Source organism: Acomys russatus, chromosome 25, assembly GCF_903995435.1.
Source record: "Acomys russatus chromosome 25, mAcoRus1.1, whole genome shotgun sequence".
NCBI classification, from domain to species: Eukaryota; Metazoa; Chordata; class Mammalia; order Rodentia; family Muridae; genus Acomys; species Acomys russatus.
In genome coordinates this window covers 11,627,492-11,646,815 of record NC_067161.1, presented here as the reverse complement: position 1 = coordinate 11,646,815, position 19,324 = coordinate 11,627,492, and the positions used below count along the sequence as shown (strand labels likewise).

Here is a 19,324-nt window from a genome sequence, read left to right as displayed (position 1 = left end):
TACAATGTTTGAGATACGTTTGTACTAAAAGAAAGAAAGGAAGGAAGGAAGGAAGGAAAGAAAGAAAGAAAATATTTCTTATTTGAAAGTTTTGTATTTGTCTAGACATTCAAGCTTGGTAGGGGACTGTGTACAAGTATGTTTGCGGGGGGTGGAGGATTACGACAGTGCAATCCCTCCTGGGAGCCAAGCCTGGAAAAATAGGCGTCTGCACCGCGGCTGTAATTCCCAGTGAGTTCAAGGCTAGGGTCGCGGCTGACGCCCACTCCGCGCGCGATCACTCCTGGAGTTCCTCCCCTCAGAACTTTGGTATCACTGTCAACCCCCCACTCCCCGGACCCATGGTCTCGCCCTGAGACGCTATCGATTACTCTACGCTCGGCCCGGCTTCGATCGACTCGCTCCTCCTCGCCTCGCCGTCCTGGACCAAGGCAGAGTGCAGAGCGTGTGTAAGGTACCGAGGCCGAGGGACGAGGGCTGCGTGTCGGCTGCTGGGTGGCTAGGAGGGTGCGGTCGGGGTAATCAGGCCGGTAGGACAGTGCCAGGGCGGTCTGCAGAGCACGGGGGAGCTCGGGGGTCCGGCCAGACAGCGCCCCCACCCATCCGATCCCAATGCCGGTCAGCTACGCATGCGCAGCAGTAGCAGTGCCGGGCTTCCCTAGTCGCCCTGCGCATGCCTTGCCTATCCTTGCGGCAGACGGCGCCTGGGGATTGCCCTCTGCTTGTGACTGCCTCCTGCTGGCTGCAGACGAGGTGGCGAGTCCACCCTGCGGGTGAAGCTGAAAAGAACACAGGTGGGAAGCGGAGGACCTGAGTCTCGACCCTTGTGACTGTCAGCATGACCCTAAACACTCTCATTTTTCTTTAAAATGATAATATTTGGCTGTAATGTTCGGATTGTTATACATGTATGCATCTTTTCTCTCCAGATGTTTTGACCTTTGGACCTTGCCTATCAGCTCTTGGCCCAGTGCAGACCTCATTTTCCCCAGCCATCAAACAATGAATACCACTCCAGGCACAGTGGGCAGTGACCCTGTCATCTTGGCAACTGCAGGCTATGACCACACTGTGCGCTTTTGGCAGGCCCACAGTGGAATCTGCACTCGAACAGTGCAGCATCAGGACTCTGTATCCTCTTGTGGGGAGCAGGGTGGTGCTGGCCAGGATTAATTATAAATGACAAATGCCTGGGGAAACTCAGGCCAGGTGGTGGTGGTCTTGATTGCCCATGGCCCCAAGGCCTCCCTTTCCAGGCTTCCCCTTCCCACTGTCCTTAACATACTCAGCAGGTGAATGCATTGGAGATCACACCAGACCGGAGCATGATTGCTGCTGCAGGTACCTGTGATTCTTGACCTCTGACTCCTCACTGGTGGCGGGACTACCTGGTACCCCATGCTTCAGTTCAGCCTGTGTCCCTAGGTTACCAGCATATCCGCATGTATGATCTCAACTCCAATAACCCCAACCCCATCATCAGTTACGATGGCGTCAATAAGAATATTGCATCAGTGGGCTTTCATGAGGATGGCCGATGGATGTACACAGGCGGGGAGGACTGCACAGCTCGCATCTGGGACCTCAGGTGTTACGAGCTGGGCTGGAGAGGATGGCTGCCTGGGGAAGGGGCGGGGCAAGGGATTGTCTTGGGGCAGGTTATTCTACAGACGTGCTAAGCTAGGCGGCTTTGAGTAGGTGGTTGAGGGAAAGATGGAGAGCCATTACATCAAAGAGCCAGCCCTGCCTTGAGGCTAGGGGGCCAAGACTTTCTCTTTTCACTAGCCTCACACTGCCACCTGTCGGGGGGAAAAGCCAAACTTGACAAGCATTTCTCCTAAGGTAGAGAATGGGGCTTTTTGGTGGGGCACAAATAACATTCATTAGACACCGTGTGTAACCTTAACTCCCCACAGGTCCCGGAATCTGCAGTGTCAGCGTATCTTCCAAGTGAATGCTCCCATTAATTGTGTGTGTCTGCATCCCAACCAGGTGAGGAGAATTCATGGGCCAAGTCCCTGGGGGCTTTGGAGGGTGGGGGTTACTGCCACATCTCACCCCTACTGCATCTCAGGCAGAACTCATTGTGGGTGACCAGAGCGGTGCTATCCACATCTGGGACCTGAAGACTGACCACAATGAGCAGCTGATCCCCGAGCCGGAATTTTCCATCACGTCTGCGCACATTGACCCGGATGCCAGCTACATGGCGGCGGTCAACAGCGCTGTGAGTGCTGGGATTGGGCAGAAGGACATCTCAGCATCTTTCCCCTTGTCTTCTACAGATGGGATGATTCCCTGCTTGTCTCTCAGGCCTCTCTGAGCTTCCACCCAGCCCCCAAAGAATGGCACCTGGGTACCATTCCCGATGCTCATCTTCTTGTCTGCCATAACCTACCCGTCAGACTAGACACCTCACCCAGCCTTTGTCAGGGCCAGTTTTTTCCTCCTTTCATGTTCCAGTCCATGACTTTGATCTTCCTTGATACTGACAAGCTTCTCTGTGGCTTTCCTGGGATGTCCAATCTGTTCTCCTTCAACCATAGAAAGGTCCTTTAGCCTTTCTGGCAGGCTGCACTATTCTGAGACCTTACAAAGCGCTGGCTCCTCCTCATGGACCGCAGATTGCTTTGGTTTGGTCCCTGCTCTCATCTCCAGTCTCATTTTCTCCTTTCAAATCCCAGAACATCGGTTGTTCCACATACCCGCGTTCCCTCCTCCCAGCCTTGGGTTGTCACATCATTTATCTGGGTGCCCTCCTTACCGCCTCCCCTCCTGAACATCTCTGTTGGCCAGCAGCCTCTAGGGAGCTATGTTTGAGTCCTTGGCTAGTGTGGCCTCCTGCTTTTGGCTGGCATGGTTCCTTGTTAGGGCCCAAATCTCCTATAGACATGACCCAAGATGCCACTGTCCTTCCTATCCTGGCTGGCCCAGGTGTCCCAAGTCCATATCTGAGGGTCTGGGTTTTGAATGGTTGCCCTCCTGTCCTATAGGGAAACTGCTATGTCTGGAACCTGACAGGGGGCATTGGTGACGAGGTGACTCAGCTTATCCCCAAGACCAAGATCCCAGCCCACACACGCTATGCCCTGCAATGCCGCTTCAGCCCTGACTCCACGTGCGTGTAGGGCCCTGGGGGGAGAGGGGATCTACAGGCCGGAGGCACTCCCTGGCATGTGGGAAGTGGATCCAGGATAGTAGTAGCTCCTCAGACACCCCATGTCCAACCCCAGGCTCCTTGCCACCTGTTCAGCGGACCAGACATGTAAAATCTGGAGGACATCCAACTTCTCCCTGATGACAGAGCTCAGCATTAAGAGTAGTAATCCTGGCGAGTCATCTCGTGGCTGGATGTGGGGCTGTGCCTTCTCAGGGGACTCCCAGTACATCGTCACAGGTGAGCCCTGCCTTCTTCTCTCCCCTGCATTGCCCAAGCCTCTAAAGTGGCAGTTCACGGTTGCCTGATCCCTCCTTGCAGCTTCCTCTGACAACCTGGCCCGGCTCTGGTGTGTAGAGACCGGAGAGATCAAGAGAGAGTATGGCGGCCATCAGAAAGCTGTCGTCTGCCTGGCCTTCAATGACAGCGTGCTGGGCTAGCCTCTGCCCCTTGTAGCTGCACTGGGCAATCACGGCTGCCTGGTGTAGTGGCTCTAAGTGGATTACCTGAACAATTCCCTGGTCCAAGTGAGACTCTCAGGTCAGCCTGTGCATGTCAGGCCAGCTGGACCTGACCAGACTACCCCTGTTGGCCAACCTAGACTTGTTGACCACTGTATCCTGGACTCTCTCCATGCCCAGTTTGTTGTCAGAAGGCTCGGTAAGCCAGGCTACATGCACCTGGACTGGGAGTCTTTTCTCCCTTTAGAGAGACTAGACCCAGAGGGTTTGGAACTGTTCCGATCTGAGGTTGGTGCCCATTTCCCAGATAACTGTTACTCCACTTGCCCCTCCCTACCCCTGTGTGGGCTCTGAGGCCCCAGAAATTACCACTGTGGCCAGGTAATCTGGGTTTATTCATCCCTACTGTCAGCTGCCTTTCATTGGTGCTGGTGACCTGGCCAGCTTGCTGATCTACGGGGACTGGCCTAGGGGACAAAAGGCTGGGAGGGCTCAGTATGAGTCTTAGTCTGGGAGGTAATAAAAGCAGACGGACACACAGATGTTGCTCGGGAAGCAGATGTCAATGCAGAGGTAGATCAGCCGCTGTCTCTGGGGCCCTGGGGAGAAGGGAACTACATGAGTCACGAGGGCCCCCACCCAGTACTGCCCTGCGGGAGCCATAGGCCTCTTCACTCGGCCTACCCCAACTTACCCTCTGCTCGTCGGGCCCAGTAGATGGGAGTGTCCGCGCAAAGGTGTTGCACTGAAACTCCCACTTGGGCAGGGTCCACAGTATGGCCCCCCAGAACCGCCAGCAGTTCCTGGGCATAGTGCGTGTCCTGGCCAGGTACCAGGGACTCTTGGGCCTGCAGAAAGAGTCTGGTGGGCCACCGTGTAGTACTTCCTTGATCCTGACTGGGTAGGGCATTTGTGTCCCACCCCAGCCTGATGGCCCTTCCACCTGCTCTTGTCAACAGTCTTAGTCAGGGGAAGATAGAGCTTTCTGTTCCTCTGAAACTAGAGCCTTGGCTGGCTCAGCTGGGCTATACAGAGGACCTTTTGTTTGTCCCCTGGCCTTGGGGGTGGGTGGGTGGCAAGCCAAGTAGCACTGCTCACCCTGGAAGCGTTCACCAGCAGCTGCAGGGTCTCCCGATCTTGGGCTTCCATCAGACGGAGGAAGCAGGCCTGGTGTTCTGCGGGGCGGTAACAGATGTAGCCCTGGGCGGGGGGGGGGGGGGGGGGGGCTCAAATAGGTAAGTCAAGGCCACCCCTGACACCTTCACTCTTTCCCTCTCCCAAGCCCACTCACACTTTGCCCGTCGAACAGCACGGCCCAGCTGTGGTTGCTCTGAAGCGGAGTCACCGTGATTGTTGCCATGTTCAGGGCCACGTCCACTAGAGTGGTTTGGTTGGGCCAGGGTACCCTGGAGCTGGGGAGGGTCTTTCGGAGCATCTGCAGCACTGGCTGAGGGGTATTTAGGGTTCAGCCTTTGTTCCTTCTGGTTCTCTCACCATCTGCTCAAGGCTAGTGCTTAGACCTGGCCCCATGCAAACCTGCCTGGTCCTCCTGCCCCCTTCCCACTGTGTCCCCTAGGCTTAAGGAGGTGCTCACCTTGGGAGGGCTGTACATGAAGCCAAGAAGCCCTCCAGCCATGACTCCTGCAGTGACCAATGTCAGCAGCAGCAGCAGGCCTGCAGCTGTCCAGCCGCTATGGCAGGCTTTCTTCTTCACCTGAGGGCACATTACTGTCAGTGGGGCTTCCGGGTCAGAGAGCAGAGAGCTAACTTGCTCAGGGAAGGGGCTGAGGATGGTAGGTAGTGACACTCCTCCCTCCTCCTATGGCATCCCAGTGTTCTTGTCTTGGGGGTGGTGGAGACACTTACCTCAACAGGCCTGGCCCTGAGGCTCTCAGTGCGGCTGTGCCCTTGCTTCATGCTGCAGCCCCTGCCGACAATGCACTGATTGTCTGCAGCCCCTTGGAGGAGTCAGCCAGGGAAACCTCAGGATGCCTTTGATGTATCCTCCCCTCCCAATTACACTGCTTCCTTCCCAGCCAGTATCTGATATCCCGAGTCAGAGCCAGGACAGCCCTCTCCCCAGGCTTGCTGGTCACCAGGCTTGTCTCTGGAGCAGAACATGGGGTTCTTGGAGGGTGTGAGAGCCTGCCTGGCCTCCATAGGAAGTCAGCAGCTGTCTAGGTCTTGGCCAAGATGATTTTATCTGGTTGGGCAGGTTTTTTTCTTGGGAGTCTGTTACTTCCCAGGAGTCTGGACTCCTGGGCTAGACCCAGGAACCATCAATAAATGTATATGAACCATTGATATAAGGCTAATTGCTTTCTTACTTTCCCCACCAACTCCTGAGCCTCTTTCCAGATCCTATCAGCATCAGATGGGGCTGTGGCTATTTCCATGTGCATGACCAAGGGGGCTCTGGGCTGGACCGTGGACAAACACCTTGCTTCACACCAAGGCTGGTTGAGCCAGCCTCTGTTCCCCAGCATGTTTTCTCTAACCCAGCTCTGTTGTTCTGGTCCCTTATCTGTCTAGGTGTGTAACATGGTGGCCGAGCTGTACACACATCCTTTACACTTGATCCAGTGGCTTTATTCTTCTTTGGTTTTATGTCATGCACTTCCTGTTTCTTCAGGACCTGTTCCTCACAAGCAGGGTGGGGCCGCAATGACCACACCCCCTGTGTAAGATTTTGGAGTTGGAATCCCAGCTTACCAACTAAATTCTCCTGCCTGGCCCCTATCCATAGCTAAGACAACTACTCAAAGAACATAGAGGAAGGCAGACCTAGTCAGTGTGAGTTTGAGAGTTTAATGTGCATTTGAGTTCACACAGTCAAACAGGCTGGAAATTGCACACACACAGGCTCTCTGGCTACTGCCCAAGAGAAGAGGGGGGCATCTCTGGCTGCTGTACCTGTGTGGGTGACAATGCCATGACAGGTCTGCTCATTGTCCAGACTCACAGAGGCTCAGCACCACCACTGTCACAGGTACTGCTGCCTTCATGTCCAGCTACGGCACAGTCCACTCCCGGCCACCGCAGGCCTGTGAGCGGCTTCAGGCACGGGATACCTTTCATTGCTCTGAGAACTTGGTCAACAGGTGAAGTGCCACTTGGTACAGGGCGAGCTGCCAGCAAGGAGTCAGCCAAAAGGAAGTTCCTGGGTGTGCCCCATGAATGCCTCCCAGTCTGCTCAGGCTCGTAAAGGTCACAGACATGCAGAGCAGAGGAAAACTGAGAAGCCAACTGGCTGGTGGGTCACCAAGAAGGAAGTCCAGAATGTAAATTGGTGGCTTCATGGAGCACCGACACCTAACCCATCCACAACCCGAGGTGGCCTAGGCAAGGGAGGCTGGATGCCCTGTTAGAAGATTTAACTATTCTCAGGACTCCTCTTTCCCTCCTAACCAGAGGGTATTCTGGGAAGCAAGGCAATCCTCTGATTGCACTCTGGCTGAGCTGCTGAGTTGGGCACGAGATTTCTTCAGTGGGATTTTCCCTTGAGACAGACCACAGCTATTAATCCACACACAAGAGCCAACCCCACACTTGACAATGTCACTCACTAGTTTAAGAAAAATAAAAAACAAAAATAAACACTGTTCTGAGCTCCCTGGGCTGTTACTGTGCATGAAGGGCGGAGGTGCTGGGCATCTCAAACAGCAGACAATTGTGACAAAGTGGTTTCCACGAAAGCAGGAGTGAGTGGAGGTTAAGGGCAGCATCCAAACCCAAACAGCGCTTGCCTCTGCTGCGTGATAAATAGCACTGGGGGAAACCCAAGTTTTTGGTCTGCTCAAATGTCTCTCAAAAGCCCTTTCTTTCCTCTCTGCCCATCTGAGAGCCTAATCCCTGAATATATTTTCAGTAAAAAGTGAGACACACAACCCTTGACCCATTTCAGAGTCATCCACAGGGCCTGAGGTTACCTGAATGCTGAGCAGATGCTATGCCCACGGCAGCCAACATATACAAAGCCCAGAGCCCACCCCATGATGCCTTCCAAGCTTCAAAGTGCATCTTAAAATATAATCATCTGTAAACAACACCCCCCCAACATTTACTTACAAGGTTAACTACTGCCTTTGCCTAACTTTAGTTAGCTTGCAGCCAGCTAACAGCAATCCCTAAGCCCCACCTATTAATTTAGGTAACTGGTTTTCATTTTCTTTTCTTTTCTTTTTTTTTTTTTTATTCCAGAGATTAAAGACACTTTATCTTTAACCTTGAAGGGCAGGCAAGAGGTCGGCTATGCTGTCAACATAGAAGTCAGGGACCATTTTCTTCTTGTTCATGCAGTCACTTTCCTGATTACTCTTCACATCCTCAAGACTGGAGACGCCGGTGAGGGTCAGGATAGTCTTCAGGCTACAGGTGGCGCCCAGAAGGATGTCTGTGTCCAGGCGGTCTCCTACCATGACTGTGCGCTCGGGGTTGATACCATACTCCTGGGACACGCAGTCGAAGATGAAGCGGCTAGGCTTCCCGATGATGTCCGCCTGGCGCTGGGCGGCCATCTCCACGGCTCGCACCAGACAGCCGGTACCTGCAGAGCGAAGGGAGGGAAGGGGACGCGGGAGTCAGAGGACACGGAAGGGCTGAGCCCGCCCTCCAACCTCCAGCCCCTAGGGCGCACGGACCCGCAATGAAACGGCCGTTCTCCAGCGGGAGCCGGTTGTCCATGTTGGTGCCCACGAGCAGACAGTTGGGCTGCTGCAGGTACCGCACGGCCTTGGTGAGCTTCATGTAGCTGAAGTGTGGGTCGAAGCCCACCACTACCGCGCGCACGTCGGGTTCGAGCGGCGCGGACAGCCAGTCGGCCGGCCCTTCGCCGTGCAGCGCCTCCGGGCCCACGCCCACGCTAGTGACACCCACGGCCTCCAGCTCGGCGGCTAAGGCCGGGCTGCCCAGCACGTAGGCCTTGGGGTCCGGCACGCCGGCCAGGCGTTGGCGCAGATAGAGCGCGCTGCAGTAGGCCGTGCCGAAGACCTCGAGGCCCGCTTCGGGCCCCACCGGGCCGCCGAAACCCAAGCGCTTGAGCTTCTCCGCGTAGGCCGTGCGGGTCTTGCTGCTGTTGTTGGTGATGAAGCCCAGTCGCTTTCCGCGGGCCCGCAGCGCCCGCAGAGTCTCCGGCGCGCCCGGCACGGCCGTCTCGCCGCGCCACAGCACGCCATCGCAGTCGAACAGCAGCGTGTCCACCTCGGCCAGCAGCGCCCTGGCCCGCTCGGCGTTCAGCCGCAGGCAGCGGGCTTCGTCGCCGCCGGCCTCTGCCTCCGCCATGGCCGACCGCTGGCCGCCACCGCCGCCGCCGCCACCCGCCGCCGCCGCCGCCGCCGCCGCCACCACCGGCCGCTCCTCGCAGCCGCCCGCCGCGGCGCCCGCCCCGCCTCCGGGACGCTCATTGGCTCCGCTCCTCGCGCGCACCGCCCACTGGCCCCTGCTTGCGCCAATCCGTCTCCGCTTCCCGTGAGCGGCGAGGCGCACAGCGGTAACCGTCGCGGGCCCGGCGAGCGGAGGCGGGCAGCCATTGGCTGGCTGGCCCGGCTGCAGCAAGGATTGGCTGGCGGAGCGCCAACCGGCAAGGGTCAAGCGTACGCCGCGGAAACGCCGGGGGCCGCGGACGGCACGGGCCATAAGGAGGCTGATCGTAGGTGGCCGCGGGACAGCTCGCTCATTGGAAACCGGTGGTCAGTCTAGGTGACGGAGACTCCAGGTCAGTGACCCCGGGCCAGGATGGCTGCTGATTGGCTGCTTCTTCTGGTTGGGCCGGGCTAACCTCAGGAACGAGGTGGGAGGGGCCGCCAGCACCCCAAGTCTCTCGTAAGCGCCTTAGATGTGAAGTCAGCGCTTGAAACGAATACCTTTCAGTCTTTGGAGCCATCCTGGAACTTCTTTTCCCAAGGGTACTCGCATTCTCACCTTCAGTTCTTCAAAGACGGTTTCCCGGTACCCGGAAGTGACATGACCCGGTGATGGCAAGGCGGGTGAGGTTGAGATCCAGGGGGACATTGCGTACAGTATGCTATTCAGCAATTGGTCGCTAGCAACTAATTGGTCCTCATCAACTATTAAAACTTTTACTGAGCCATAATATGCACCGACGGGCTTAAGTCTTTTTTTTAAAGATTTGTTTTTATTTATTATGTATACAGTGCATATTAGGTCACATTACAGATGGTTGTGAACCACCATGTGGTTGCTGGGAATTGAACTCAGAACCTCTGGAAGAGCAGTCAGTGTTCTTAACCGCTGAGCCATCTCTCCAGCCATTAAGCCTTAAATGCAGTTTCATCATGTACATTCAAATATCAGATATAGAATAATTTCAACATTTCACAGAAGTATCCTTATATCACCAAACGGTCAATTAAGGACAATCCCTTCCCAACCACATCTCTGACTTTAGTATACATAAAAAGAGGTTCGCTAGGGTGTGGTGGCTCATTCACGCCTTTAATCCCACAACAGTAGAGGCAGAGGCAGGCGGATCACTGTGAGGCCAGCCTGGTCTACAAAGTGAGTCCAGGACAGCCAAGGCTACACAAGAGAAACCCTATCTCGAAAAACAAACAACAAAAAGATCGTACTTTGTTAATCCCTAAGACAAGAGAAGGAAGGACTGAAAAACTGTAAAATTATAAAATATAAGATGCTTGTTTGCTTGCCCAACCTTGCTTGCCCAGAACCTAAACTTCTGACCCCAGAGGTTTCTCCCAGTTCTCGGAACTGCTAACCTCAAGAGCTCTTCCCTAGTTCCCAGAATAGTTACATACAAGTTTCCAAATATCAGATGTCCCCATATGGTTTCCAGTAACTGCCCTAGGGACCCACACCCAAGTCCCCACAAGAGGTTTCCCAATGCCAGATGTCCTAAAGTCCATATGGTTTAACTTGGTAAGCAACCCCACCTGCTTTGCGGTTTTTGCCTTTAAAACTAGCCTGTACCAGCTGCTCGGGGTCTTTCGCCTCTCGAGTGCTGAGGGACCCTGACGCGTCAGAAATAAACCTTTGCTTTTGCATCAGTGCGTTGTGTGTTTCGAGTGGTCTCTCGCGGCGACCCCCTTCCCAAGTTGGGCGTGAGGGTCCAACATTTGGGGACTCGTCTGGGATTTTGGGGTCGCCCCGAGACCCCCGACTCACCCACTGAAGGTCTCCCCTGGCCCTGGCCGCCGCCGCCCGACGTGTACATAAGTTACTTTTGTTTTGTTCTCATGTGTGTCCTGTCTCTCTGTAGCGCGCAAGTCAGTAGCGGGGTGAGAAGAGGGACAGACGTGTCCGGCACCTTCTCCCCCACACCCTGGAGGATGCTCCAGTGGTGGTCTGGAGGAACTCTGACAATACCACCAGTCTCCTCAACTCTGTAGGCGACTGCACAGCCGCGCCGCCATCAGAATCTGTACTTTTCGGTTTGGCGCCGATCCTTCGCCACGCGGCTTGTGTCTTCCTGTCTGCTAATTCTGTTTGTGTGTGTTATTGGCTTTTTTGTGTTGACTGAGACAACCAACACTGACATGGGACAGACTGTGACCACCCCCTTGACTCTGACTCTTGACCATTTCAAAGATGTGCGTGCCCGAGCGCACAACCTCTCTGTAGACGTCCACAAAGGACGCTGGCAGACTTTCTGCTCCTCGGAGTGGCCCACCTTCAATGTCAAGTCTATTGTTTTTAGCCCAGGCCCACACGGCCATCCCGACCAGGTGCCCTATGTTCTAACATGGGAAAACCTGGTCTCTGATCCTCCTCCTTGGGTCCGCCCTTTCCTGCCACCTAAGCCGCCGATGAGACCTGAATCTACGCTCCTACTGGTGACCTCCTCAACTGCCCAGGACCAGACTCCGACTACCGAGGACCCTGATTCCCGACAAAGTCAGAAGCCCGTCCTGCCCTCAGATCCTGCCCAGGACCTTCTCCTCCTGGATCCTCCTCCTTACCCCCAACCCCTGACCCCTCCGCCTCCATCCCTTCCCTCTACCTCTTCCTTGTCTATTCCCTCTACCGTCTCCCCCACCGCACCGCCTCCCCCTACCCTCGACCCTCCTTCTATTTCCCCAGCACTCCCTCCCTCTCCACCTCGTCTCCACCTCCGCCAAGGCCCAACCGAGAGTCAATGGCAATCCTCCCTCTTCCCTCTCCGGACAACCAATGGAGAGATCGCTTACTGGCCTTTCTCCTCCTCAGACCTCTATAACTGGAAAACTCACAAACTTCCTTCCTCCCAGGATCCCCGGGCTCTAACCTCTCTAATAGAATCCACCTGGGATGACTGTCAGCAACTGCTCCAGGTCCTCCTAACAACTGACGAGAAACAGCGGGTCCTCCTGGAAGCCAGAAAAAATGTCCCCGGTCAGGGAGGCGTACCCACACTCCTCCCTAAAGAGATCGATGTGGGATTCCCCCTCACATGCCCAGACTGGGATTATGAAACCCCTGAAGGTAGGGAGAGTCTCCGTGTCTATCGCCAGGTTCTGTTGGTGGGTCTGAAGGGAGCCGGAAGGCACCCTACTAATTTGGCCAAGGTAAGAACCATCACTCAAGGAAAGGATGGGAGTCCTGCTACCTTTTTAGAAAGGTTACTAGAAGGGTTTTGTATGTATACCCCGTTTGACCCTATGGCAGCTGAACATAAAGCAACAGTGATACTGTCCTTCATAGACCAAGCAGCTCCTGATATCAAGGGAAAATTACAGTGACTAGATGGTATCCAGACTTTTAGCATTCAGGACTTAGTTAGAGAGGCAGAGAAAATATATAACAAGAGACTCCTGAGGAAAAGGAAGCTAGGATAGCTAGAGAGCAGGAGGAACGGGAAGACCGCCGAGAGAAGTGGAGAGATAAGGAATTGACTAGGATCTTGGCCGCAGTGGTAGCAGATAAACCTAGGCCTAGAGGACAGGATAAAGAGGGTGGAGACTGAAGGCGGCCCAGGGTAGAAAAAGACCAATGTGCCTACTGCAAGGAGAGAGGCCATTGGGTCAATAGTGACTGAGGAGGTCGGGGCTCTGAGGCCGCCCCCCCCGCCGAGCCCAGGCTAACCCTCACAGTTGGGGGGCAACGTACCACCTTCCTGGTAGATACTGGTGCCCAACACTCAGTCTTAACTAATGCATCCAGACCCCTGTCATCAAAAACCTCATGGGTCCAGGGGTCCACAGGAGGCAAATCACACCGATGGACTAACAAGCGAACAGTTGATCTGGGCACAGGTACTGTGACCCATTCTTTCCTCGTGGTCCCCGAATGTCCCTACCCCCTGCTGGGGAAAGACTTACTGACTAAAATGGGGGTCCAAATACATTTCTTTGAAAAAGGGCACAGGTCCTCCCTTGATTCAACTGGGACCCCTATACAAGTCCTCACAGTAAAAATTCAAGATGAATACAGACTATTTGAACCCCCACCCCAAAGGCCCCTTCCAGACCATAGCCCATGACTCCAACAATTTCCCCAAGCATGGGCAGAGACCGGAGGGCTAGGACTAGCCCATCACCAGCCACCTATTATTGTGACTCTTAAGCCTACAGCTGTACCAGTCTCAATTAAACAATACCCAATGAGCCATGAAGCCAGGATAGGAATAAGCCAGCATATCCGCTGGTTCCTAAAGCTGGGGGTCCTCAAACCTTGTCAGTCTCCTTGGAACACCCCCCTCCTGCCTGTCAAGAAACTGGGAACCCAAGACTATAGGCCAATCCAGGACCTCCGAGAAGTTAACAAATGGGTGATGGACATACACCCTACGGTGCCCAACCCCTACAACCTCCTGAGCACCTTAAGGCCAGACTTTACCTGGTATACGGTCCTAGACCTTAAGGATGCCTTCTTCAGCCTACCCTTACCCCCCCCAGAACCCCCCAGATTGGGTTTCTTGAGACAGGGTTTCTCTGTGTAGCCTTGACTGTCCTGGACTCACTTTGTAGACCAGGGTGGCCTCGAACTCACGGAGATCCACCTGCCTCTTCCTCTGGAGTGCTGGGATTAAAGGCATGTGCCACCACGCCTTGTTATCCTCATTTTGGGTTTTGTTTTGTTTTTAATTTGTACTGAATTGTCTCCTGGACCATTGTAAAAATCACACCACCACTCGACCTGTGTGTGGTCTTATCTGTTTTCCCGCTGATGAACACGCTTATATCTAGTTGAGGCTGTCATAGTTTCCCTGTGGCATTCTTGTTCTTATGTAGGAATATGAGGATTTGTGTCCCCATATCTGGGGTGTATCATTTGGAGTGGAAATTCTGACGAGAGCCAGGTGTCAGAATAACAGTAGTTCCTAGTTTCCTATAGACCCCCAATTCCCAATGTGCCAATCTCCCAGTTTTCTCCAAAACATTTTTTTTTTTTTCTGAATCTTTTCTACCTTTAAACTCATCGGACAAGCCCACTGACCTCAATACTCCTATGGAGGGTCGTGTTTGTGGACCATCCCATCTCTGCTGGTCTGGAAAACCTGAAGGACAAGGGCCACAGCCTTGGAGGGCAGGGACTGCAGGGTTCCTGCCGGGAGTATATACTATCTAGGAGAACTCTCTCATCTCCGTCTGCACGTTTACTTTGGGGAGCTGAGCTGACCCTGAGAAGAGCTACATTTGACAAAAGACTGCAAATACTGTTTTTATCACTTAGAAACCCCAGGCCACAGTGGAGAATGCCAATGTGTCCAGATGTGAGCAGACTTCTGAAACTTACTTGATTGCCTTGGTTTACCCTTGGACACTCAGTAAGTATGCAGACAGTAAGCACCACTCCTGTTGTCAGAATCACAGGACAGTGTAGGCTCCAACTTTTCCAAACCTACTTCATTTGTGGTTCTTTAAATGCTTATACCTCCCTTCCAACCCACCTACCCTAGATAGCAGAGAAAGGAGGTTTATGGGAACAGGGGAAGTAGACTCTGTTGAATTCAGTTCCTGGGAGCGAGTCCCCTGGTGTAGTCGGCAGGATTTCAGCAAACCAGCAATTCCACCAAAGTTGCTGCTGGAACCTGGAACAGCAGCTGAAGCCCGGAGCCTGGAAGCCGTCGCTGAAGCAGTCTCTCTAGGAGCGTGTCTTGAAGTGCAAGGATGAACAGCCAAACAGTACCAAGACCACCCGTGTGTGTGTGTGTGTGTGTGTGTGTGTGTGTGTGTGTTTGTGTGTTTGTACTAGGATGTTTTTCAGCTGGCAAAAACCAAACCCCCACATGAGGTGGTTAGACCGCCAAGTGGATAAACATCACCTGCTTTTTCACAAGTCTGTTCCCCATCCCACACTTGAGATCAAAACAAAAACATGCTGGGCGTGGTGGCACACACCTTTGATCCCAGCACTCGGGAGGCAGAGGCTGGCGGATAGCTGCGAGATCGAGGCCAGCCTGGTCTACAAAGTGAGTCCAGGACAGCCAAGGCTACACAGAGAAACCCTGTCTTGAAAACAAAACAAAACAAAACAAAACCAAACCAAACCAAAAACATATCCACATCCATTACATATCCCACACTTGGGATCAAAACAAAAGCATGTTTATATCATCCACTGCAGGAAAATCCTGAGAAGTAGGCATTGTTAGAGCACCTGTGCTATAGTGAGGAAACTGAGGAACAAGGCGTTGACAGGCAGGGCGGGGATGGAACTCAATTGACTCCAAGCCTGCACACCGCCTCATCTGCTGAGGGGACTGGTCGGCATGTCTGTCAGTGAGAGGGACTGAGCCTACACAGTGCAAGGGACATAAAGGAAGATGGCTGTGGAGAGGGCCCTGGAAGAGTCTGAAGGGGACAGTGGCCTTCACGGTGGAGTGGCCCTGTGGATGGACAGAAGCCCATCTTGATGTGTTCCTCATACAAAGTTGGCACTCGGTAAATGTTTTCTAGTAGATGGTGCCAGCGTCATGTCCTCCCAAGCGAGGAACATCTCACACGTGAACTAGGCAACGGTGCGGGAGAGAGTGTGATGCTCGCGCTTCATTGTTCTAGACAGGGTCTCGTGCATCTCCAGCTGTCTTAGAGCTGGCTGCACAGCTGAGGCTAATCTTAAGCATCTGAGCCTCTTGCCCATCTGGCTCTGTTTCCCCACTGCTAAAATTACAGGCATATGACACCATGGCTGGTTTCCGCAGTGTTGCATGCTGAGTGCAGGGCTTCTGGCATAGTCTACAACTGAGCTCCACCCACCAACCATTTCTGTCACCGTTATGGGGTGTTCCCTCAAATCAGGAGCCAAAGTAAACCCTTCCTATCTCTGCTCGCCAGGTGTTAAGTCAGTGATGAGATTAAGTAACTAACACAGACACTAATTAGAATAGTTGCACAAATTTACAGTTAGAACACATGTAGGCATTATTATCAGTGTGATCAGTGATCTAAGTACAAAGCAAGGTCATGGCTGGGCATAGTGGCAAGAGGAGAGTTTATTTTATTTTTCATTTTATTGATATAAGGTCTTATGTAGACTAAGATGGGCTTGAACTCATCTGCCTCCTGAGTGCTGAGATTAAAGGTGTGTACCACCACACTTGGCTCTTTACTTATTATTTTTACTGTGTGAAAACACACACACACACACGCAGAATGCTACGTGTATATGATGTGTGAGTATCTATGACTGACTGTGCTACATGGACCCCACAGTGCACACAGGTTGGAGGACAGCCAGTTTTTCCACTGGTTCACTGCTACCACTGTGAATGCCAGGCATCAAACTCAATATGCCAAGCTCGTATGGCAGGTGTGTTTATCCGTTTAGCCGGCTTGCTTGCTCAGGAGAAGGATTTCTGTGAGTTCCAGGCCAGCATGTAGCTACAAAGTAAAACCCTGTCTCAAAACAGCAACAGGGGTTAAGGCTATGGCTCAGTGGTAGAGTGCATGTCTAGCATGCACAGGACTCTGGAGTTCCTTCCCCAGCTGAATACCAGGTGTACATACCCACAGTAGTGTGGAAAATGGAGGAAGATCAGAAGGGCTGGAGATGGGGCTGGAGATGGCTTAGTGGTTAAGAGCACTGGATACTCTTCCAGAGGTCCTGAGTTCAATTCCCAGCAACCATGGTGGCCCACAACCATGCATAATGTGATCTGGCATCCAGAGATAGAGCACTCATATACATAAAATAAATCCATCTTTAAGAAAAGAAAAAAGTCTAAAAAAAAGGAGGGGGCTGGAGAGATGGAAGTTCAAGCCATTGACTACATAGGGAGGTCAAGGCCAACTTTAGATACCTAAGACTTTTTTTGTTTTGTTTGTTTCTGAGACAGGGTTTCTCTGTGTAGCCTTGGCTATCCTGGACTCAGTTTGTAGACCAGGCTGTCCTTGAACTCAGATCTACCTGCCTCCCAAGTGCTGAGATTAAAGGCCTGTGCTACCAACGCCTGGCGATACATAAGACTCTGAGAGAGAGCGGGGCGGGCAACCTCACTGCTCTTCTGAAGCCAGGTCAAATCCTAGGAGGCTGAAACAGCCGGAATAACTTATCAAGATCCTACCTCAAAATTTAAACAACAGGTACTCCTCCCTTGTAACCTCTCCCACTCTCATGTGGGTATTTTTTCCTCCCTTAATAAATCTATGTTCTCTTTGGAAAGAAAAATCCTCCCCAAGAAGAGACTTGATACCCTATGAGCATATACAGGGGGAGGAAATCTCCCTCAGGAACAGTTATAGGGGAGGGGAATAAGGGGAAAATGGGAGGGAGGGAACAATGGAAGGATACAAGGGATGGGATAACCATTGAGATGTAATAAGAATAAATTAAATTTTTTAAGTACAAAAAAAAAAAAAAAAGAAAGAAAGAAAGAAAGAAAGAAAGAAAGAAAAATCCTCCAATTTAAAAAATTATAAGGGTGGACTTTTGAGTTGATGACCATGGGACATTAACACTTGGAGTCCAGGTCAGGAGGCCGGCTGAGGTCAGGGAGTCTGTCTTGCTGCCTTGAAGATTGGTCTTTGCTACTTTGTGGTGTTGTCTGTTCCCCCACCCTTTATTTCTCTCCCCTCCCCCAGTTTCATCCCCTAACACTAGATAGGAGAGAAAGAAGGATAGAGGGGGAAGAGAGAGAGATTCCTAATTTCTTTCCCAACTGGCCTTCCCAGTGTCCAGCCCAGCCCCTTCAAATGCTTCTCCCAAAGGTCCCTCCGGCAGTCCCCAACAGTGTGCTGTAACAGTCTCTTCTCCCAGCTGGACTCAGCTTCTCCTGGCCCAGCTGTCTCCTCTCTGTGTCTTCTGCCCCAGCTACTTCTCCTCTCTCCCTCTACTCAGTCTCTTTTCTCAGCTTCTGCTGGCTTTCTTATATCTCACACTGAAGGTCATAGGGTCAAGCAGTTCTAAGGGCTAAGAATTCTTGAAGGGCCAGTGGACTAGGAACTGGGAGTCATTTAAAGGGCCAGGAGCACAAGATACAGCGCCCTACACCACCTGCTAATCGCAGCGATCTGCTTCTGTGCCTGCTGATGGGCATGGGCCAGGACATCCTAGTCCAGGTTCCCAGTTCTGACCTGCAGGAAGTGACCTGCGCAGGAGCAGGAGTCCTGTTCTGCCTCTGAGGATTCTGCCCAGCAGGTTCTCTGTCTCATATACACTCTCAAACAATAGTAATAATAAAATAAAAAAGAAAGAAAGCTGGGCGCACACCTTTAATGCCAGCACTTGAATCACCCCACAGATAATATGTGCATATTAATTTGTAACTATAAACATTACATTACTCTCAATAGCAATCGATACTTTGTAGTATGGATAAATCAACATCCAAAAAAATCTTGTAATTACAAAACAAAACAGGGCGCATTGTGATCCCAGCACTCTGGGAAGCAGAGGCAAGTGGATATCTTTGAGTTCAAGGCCAGTCTGGTCTACAGAGCAAGTCCAGGACAGTCAAGGCTACACAGAGAAACTCTGTCTTGGAAAAAAAAAAAAAAGAACAACAACACTGGTTGTTCTTCCAGCGGGAGAGGTAGTGGTGGTTGAACTCTAGAGCCCACATGGCAGCTAGCAGCCTTCTGTAACTCCAGTTCCATGAAGTGGGAGCCCTCTTCTGGCTATTGTGGGCACTGCATAAATGTGGTGTATAGACATGCAGGCAAAACACCTATACACATAAAATAAAGCCTTTTCGGGCTCAGGAGTTGGCTCAGAGGTTAGGAGCATTTGTTCTTGGGGCTGGAGAGATGGCTCAGAGGTGAAGAGCAGTGGCTGCTCTTCTGAAGGTCCTAAGTTCAAGTCCCAGCAACCATATGGCGGCTCACAACTATCTATAATGAATCTGGTGCCATCTTCTGGCCTGCAGGTGTTATATGCAGGCAGAGCATTGTATACATAATAAATTTTAAAAAATTAAACAAAACAAAACAAAACACTTGTTCTTGCAAGGGGCCCAGGCTTGATTCCCAGTACGGACTTGGAAACTCACCACCTACTTGGGCATCAGACATGCATGATAATAATTCTGTAAAATTTTAAATAAAAAAATAAAATAAAGCTTTTTTTCCCCCCGACCCAAGACAGGATTTCTTTTATAGTCCTGGCTGTTCTGGACTCATTTTGTAGACCTGGCTGGCCTCAAACTCACAGAGATCCATCTGCCTCTGCCTCCTACGTGCTGGGATTACAGGCATGTGCCACCATGGCTGGCCTAATAAAACATTTTTTGTTTTTGTTTTTTTGGTTGTTTCAAGATAGGGTTTCTCTGTGTAACAGCTCTGGTTGTCCTGGAGTCGCTTTGTAGGCCAGGCTG

General features: G+C 52.4%; 3 protein-coding genes across 3 annotated transcripts; 1 reads left to right on the top strand and 2 right to left on the bottom strand.

Annotated features, from left to right (window-relative positions):
• Positions 1–339: 339 nt before the first annotated feature.
• Positions 340–3,605, top strand: Mlst8 (MTOR associated protein, LST8 homolog). The gene is made up of 9 exons (XM_051168202.1): positions 340–454; positions 930–1,131; positions 1,290–1,341; positions 1,426–1,588; positions 1,917–1,992; positions 2,075–2,227; positions 2,994–3,118; positions 3,234–3,397; positions 3,479–3,605. Exons 2-9 carry the CDS (start codon positions 1,003–1,005, stop codon positions 3,595–3,597), a joined length of 981 nt encoding a protein of 326 aa, XP_051024159.1. The 5' UTR covers positions 340–454; positions 930–1,002; the 3' UTR covers positions 3,598–3,605.
• Positions 3,606–3,935: 330 nt separating this feature from the next.
• Positions 3,936–5,701, bottom strand: Bricd5 (BRICHOS domain containing 5). Its single transcript, XM_051168207.1, has 5 exons — positions 5,213–5,701; positions 4,910–5,065; positions 4,717–4,818; positions 4,313–4,466; positions 3,936–4,217 (listed from the first exon to the last, which is right to left on the bottom strand). The coding sequence occupies exons 1-5, from the start codon at positions 5,342–5,344 to the stop codon at positions 4,123–4,125; spliced, it is 639 nt and encodes a 212-aa protein (XP_051024164.1). The 5' UTR covers positions 5,345–5,701; the 3' UTR covers positions 3,936–4,122.
• A 2,081-nt stretch (positions 5,702–7,782) lies between these two features.
• Pgp (phosphoglycolate phosphatase) lies at positions 7,783–8,919 on the bottom strand. Its single transcript, XM_051168203.1, has 2 exons — positions 8,259–8,919; positions 7,783–8,164 (listed from the first exon to the last, which is right to left on the bottom strand). The coding sequence occupies exons 1-2, from the start codon at positions 8,896–8,898 to the stop codon at positions 7,839–7,841; spliced, it is 966 nt and encodes a 321-aa protein (XP_051024160.1). The 5' UTR covers positions 8,899–8,919; the 3' UTR covers positions 7,783–7,838.
• Positions 8,920–19,324: the final 10,405 nt, after the last annotated feature.

What these genes read in the sequence shown, in the direction of transcription:
- Mlst8 (XM_051168202.1), top strand. Translation starts at nt 1,003, where the DNA reads ATGAATACCACTCCAGGCACAGTGGGCAGTGACCCTGTCATCTTGGCA. An exon ending in GAGCATGATTGCTGCTGCAG is followed by an intron (nt 1,342 to 1,425) that starts GTACCTGTGATT and finishes CTGTGTCCCTAG; the next exon opens with GTTACCAGCATATCCGCATG. An exon ending in CTCCCAGTACATCGTCACAG is followed by an intron (nt 3,398 to 3,478) that starts GTGAGCCCTGCC and finishes CCCTCCTTGCAG; the next exon opens with CTTCCTCTGACAACCTGGCC.
- Bricd5 (XM_051168207.1), bottom strand. Translation starts at nt 5,344, where the DNA reads ATGTGCCCTCAGGTGAAGAAGAAAGCCTGCCATAGCGGCTGGACAGCT. An exon ending in TGCTGTTCGACGGGCAAAGT is followed by an intron (nt 4,819 to 4,909) that starts GTGAGTGGGCTT and finishes CCCCCCGCCCAG; the next exon opens with GGCTACATCTGTTACCGCCC. An exon ending in TGCTGGTGAACGCTTCCAGG is followed by an intron (nt 4,467 to 4,716) that starts GTGAGCAGTGCT and finishes CTCTTTCTGCAG; the next exon opens with GCCCAAGAGTCCCTGGTACC.
- Pgp (XM_051168203.1), bottom strand. Translation starts at nt 8,898, where the DNA reads ATGGCGGAGGCAGAGGCCGGCGGCGACGAAGCCCGCTGCCTGCGGCTG. An exon ending in GAACGGCCGTTTCATTGCGG is followed by an intron (nt 8,165 to 8,258) that starts GTCCGTGCGCCC and finishes TTCGCTCTGCAG; the next exon opens with GTACCGGCTGTCTGGTGCGA.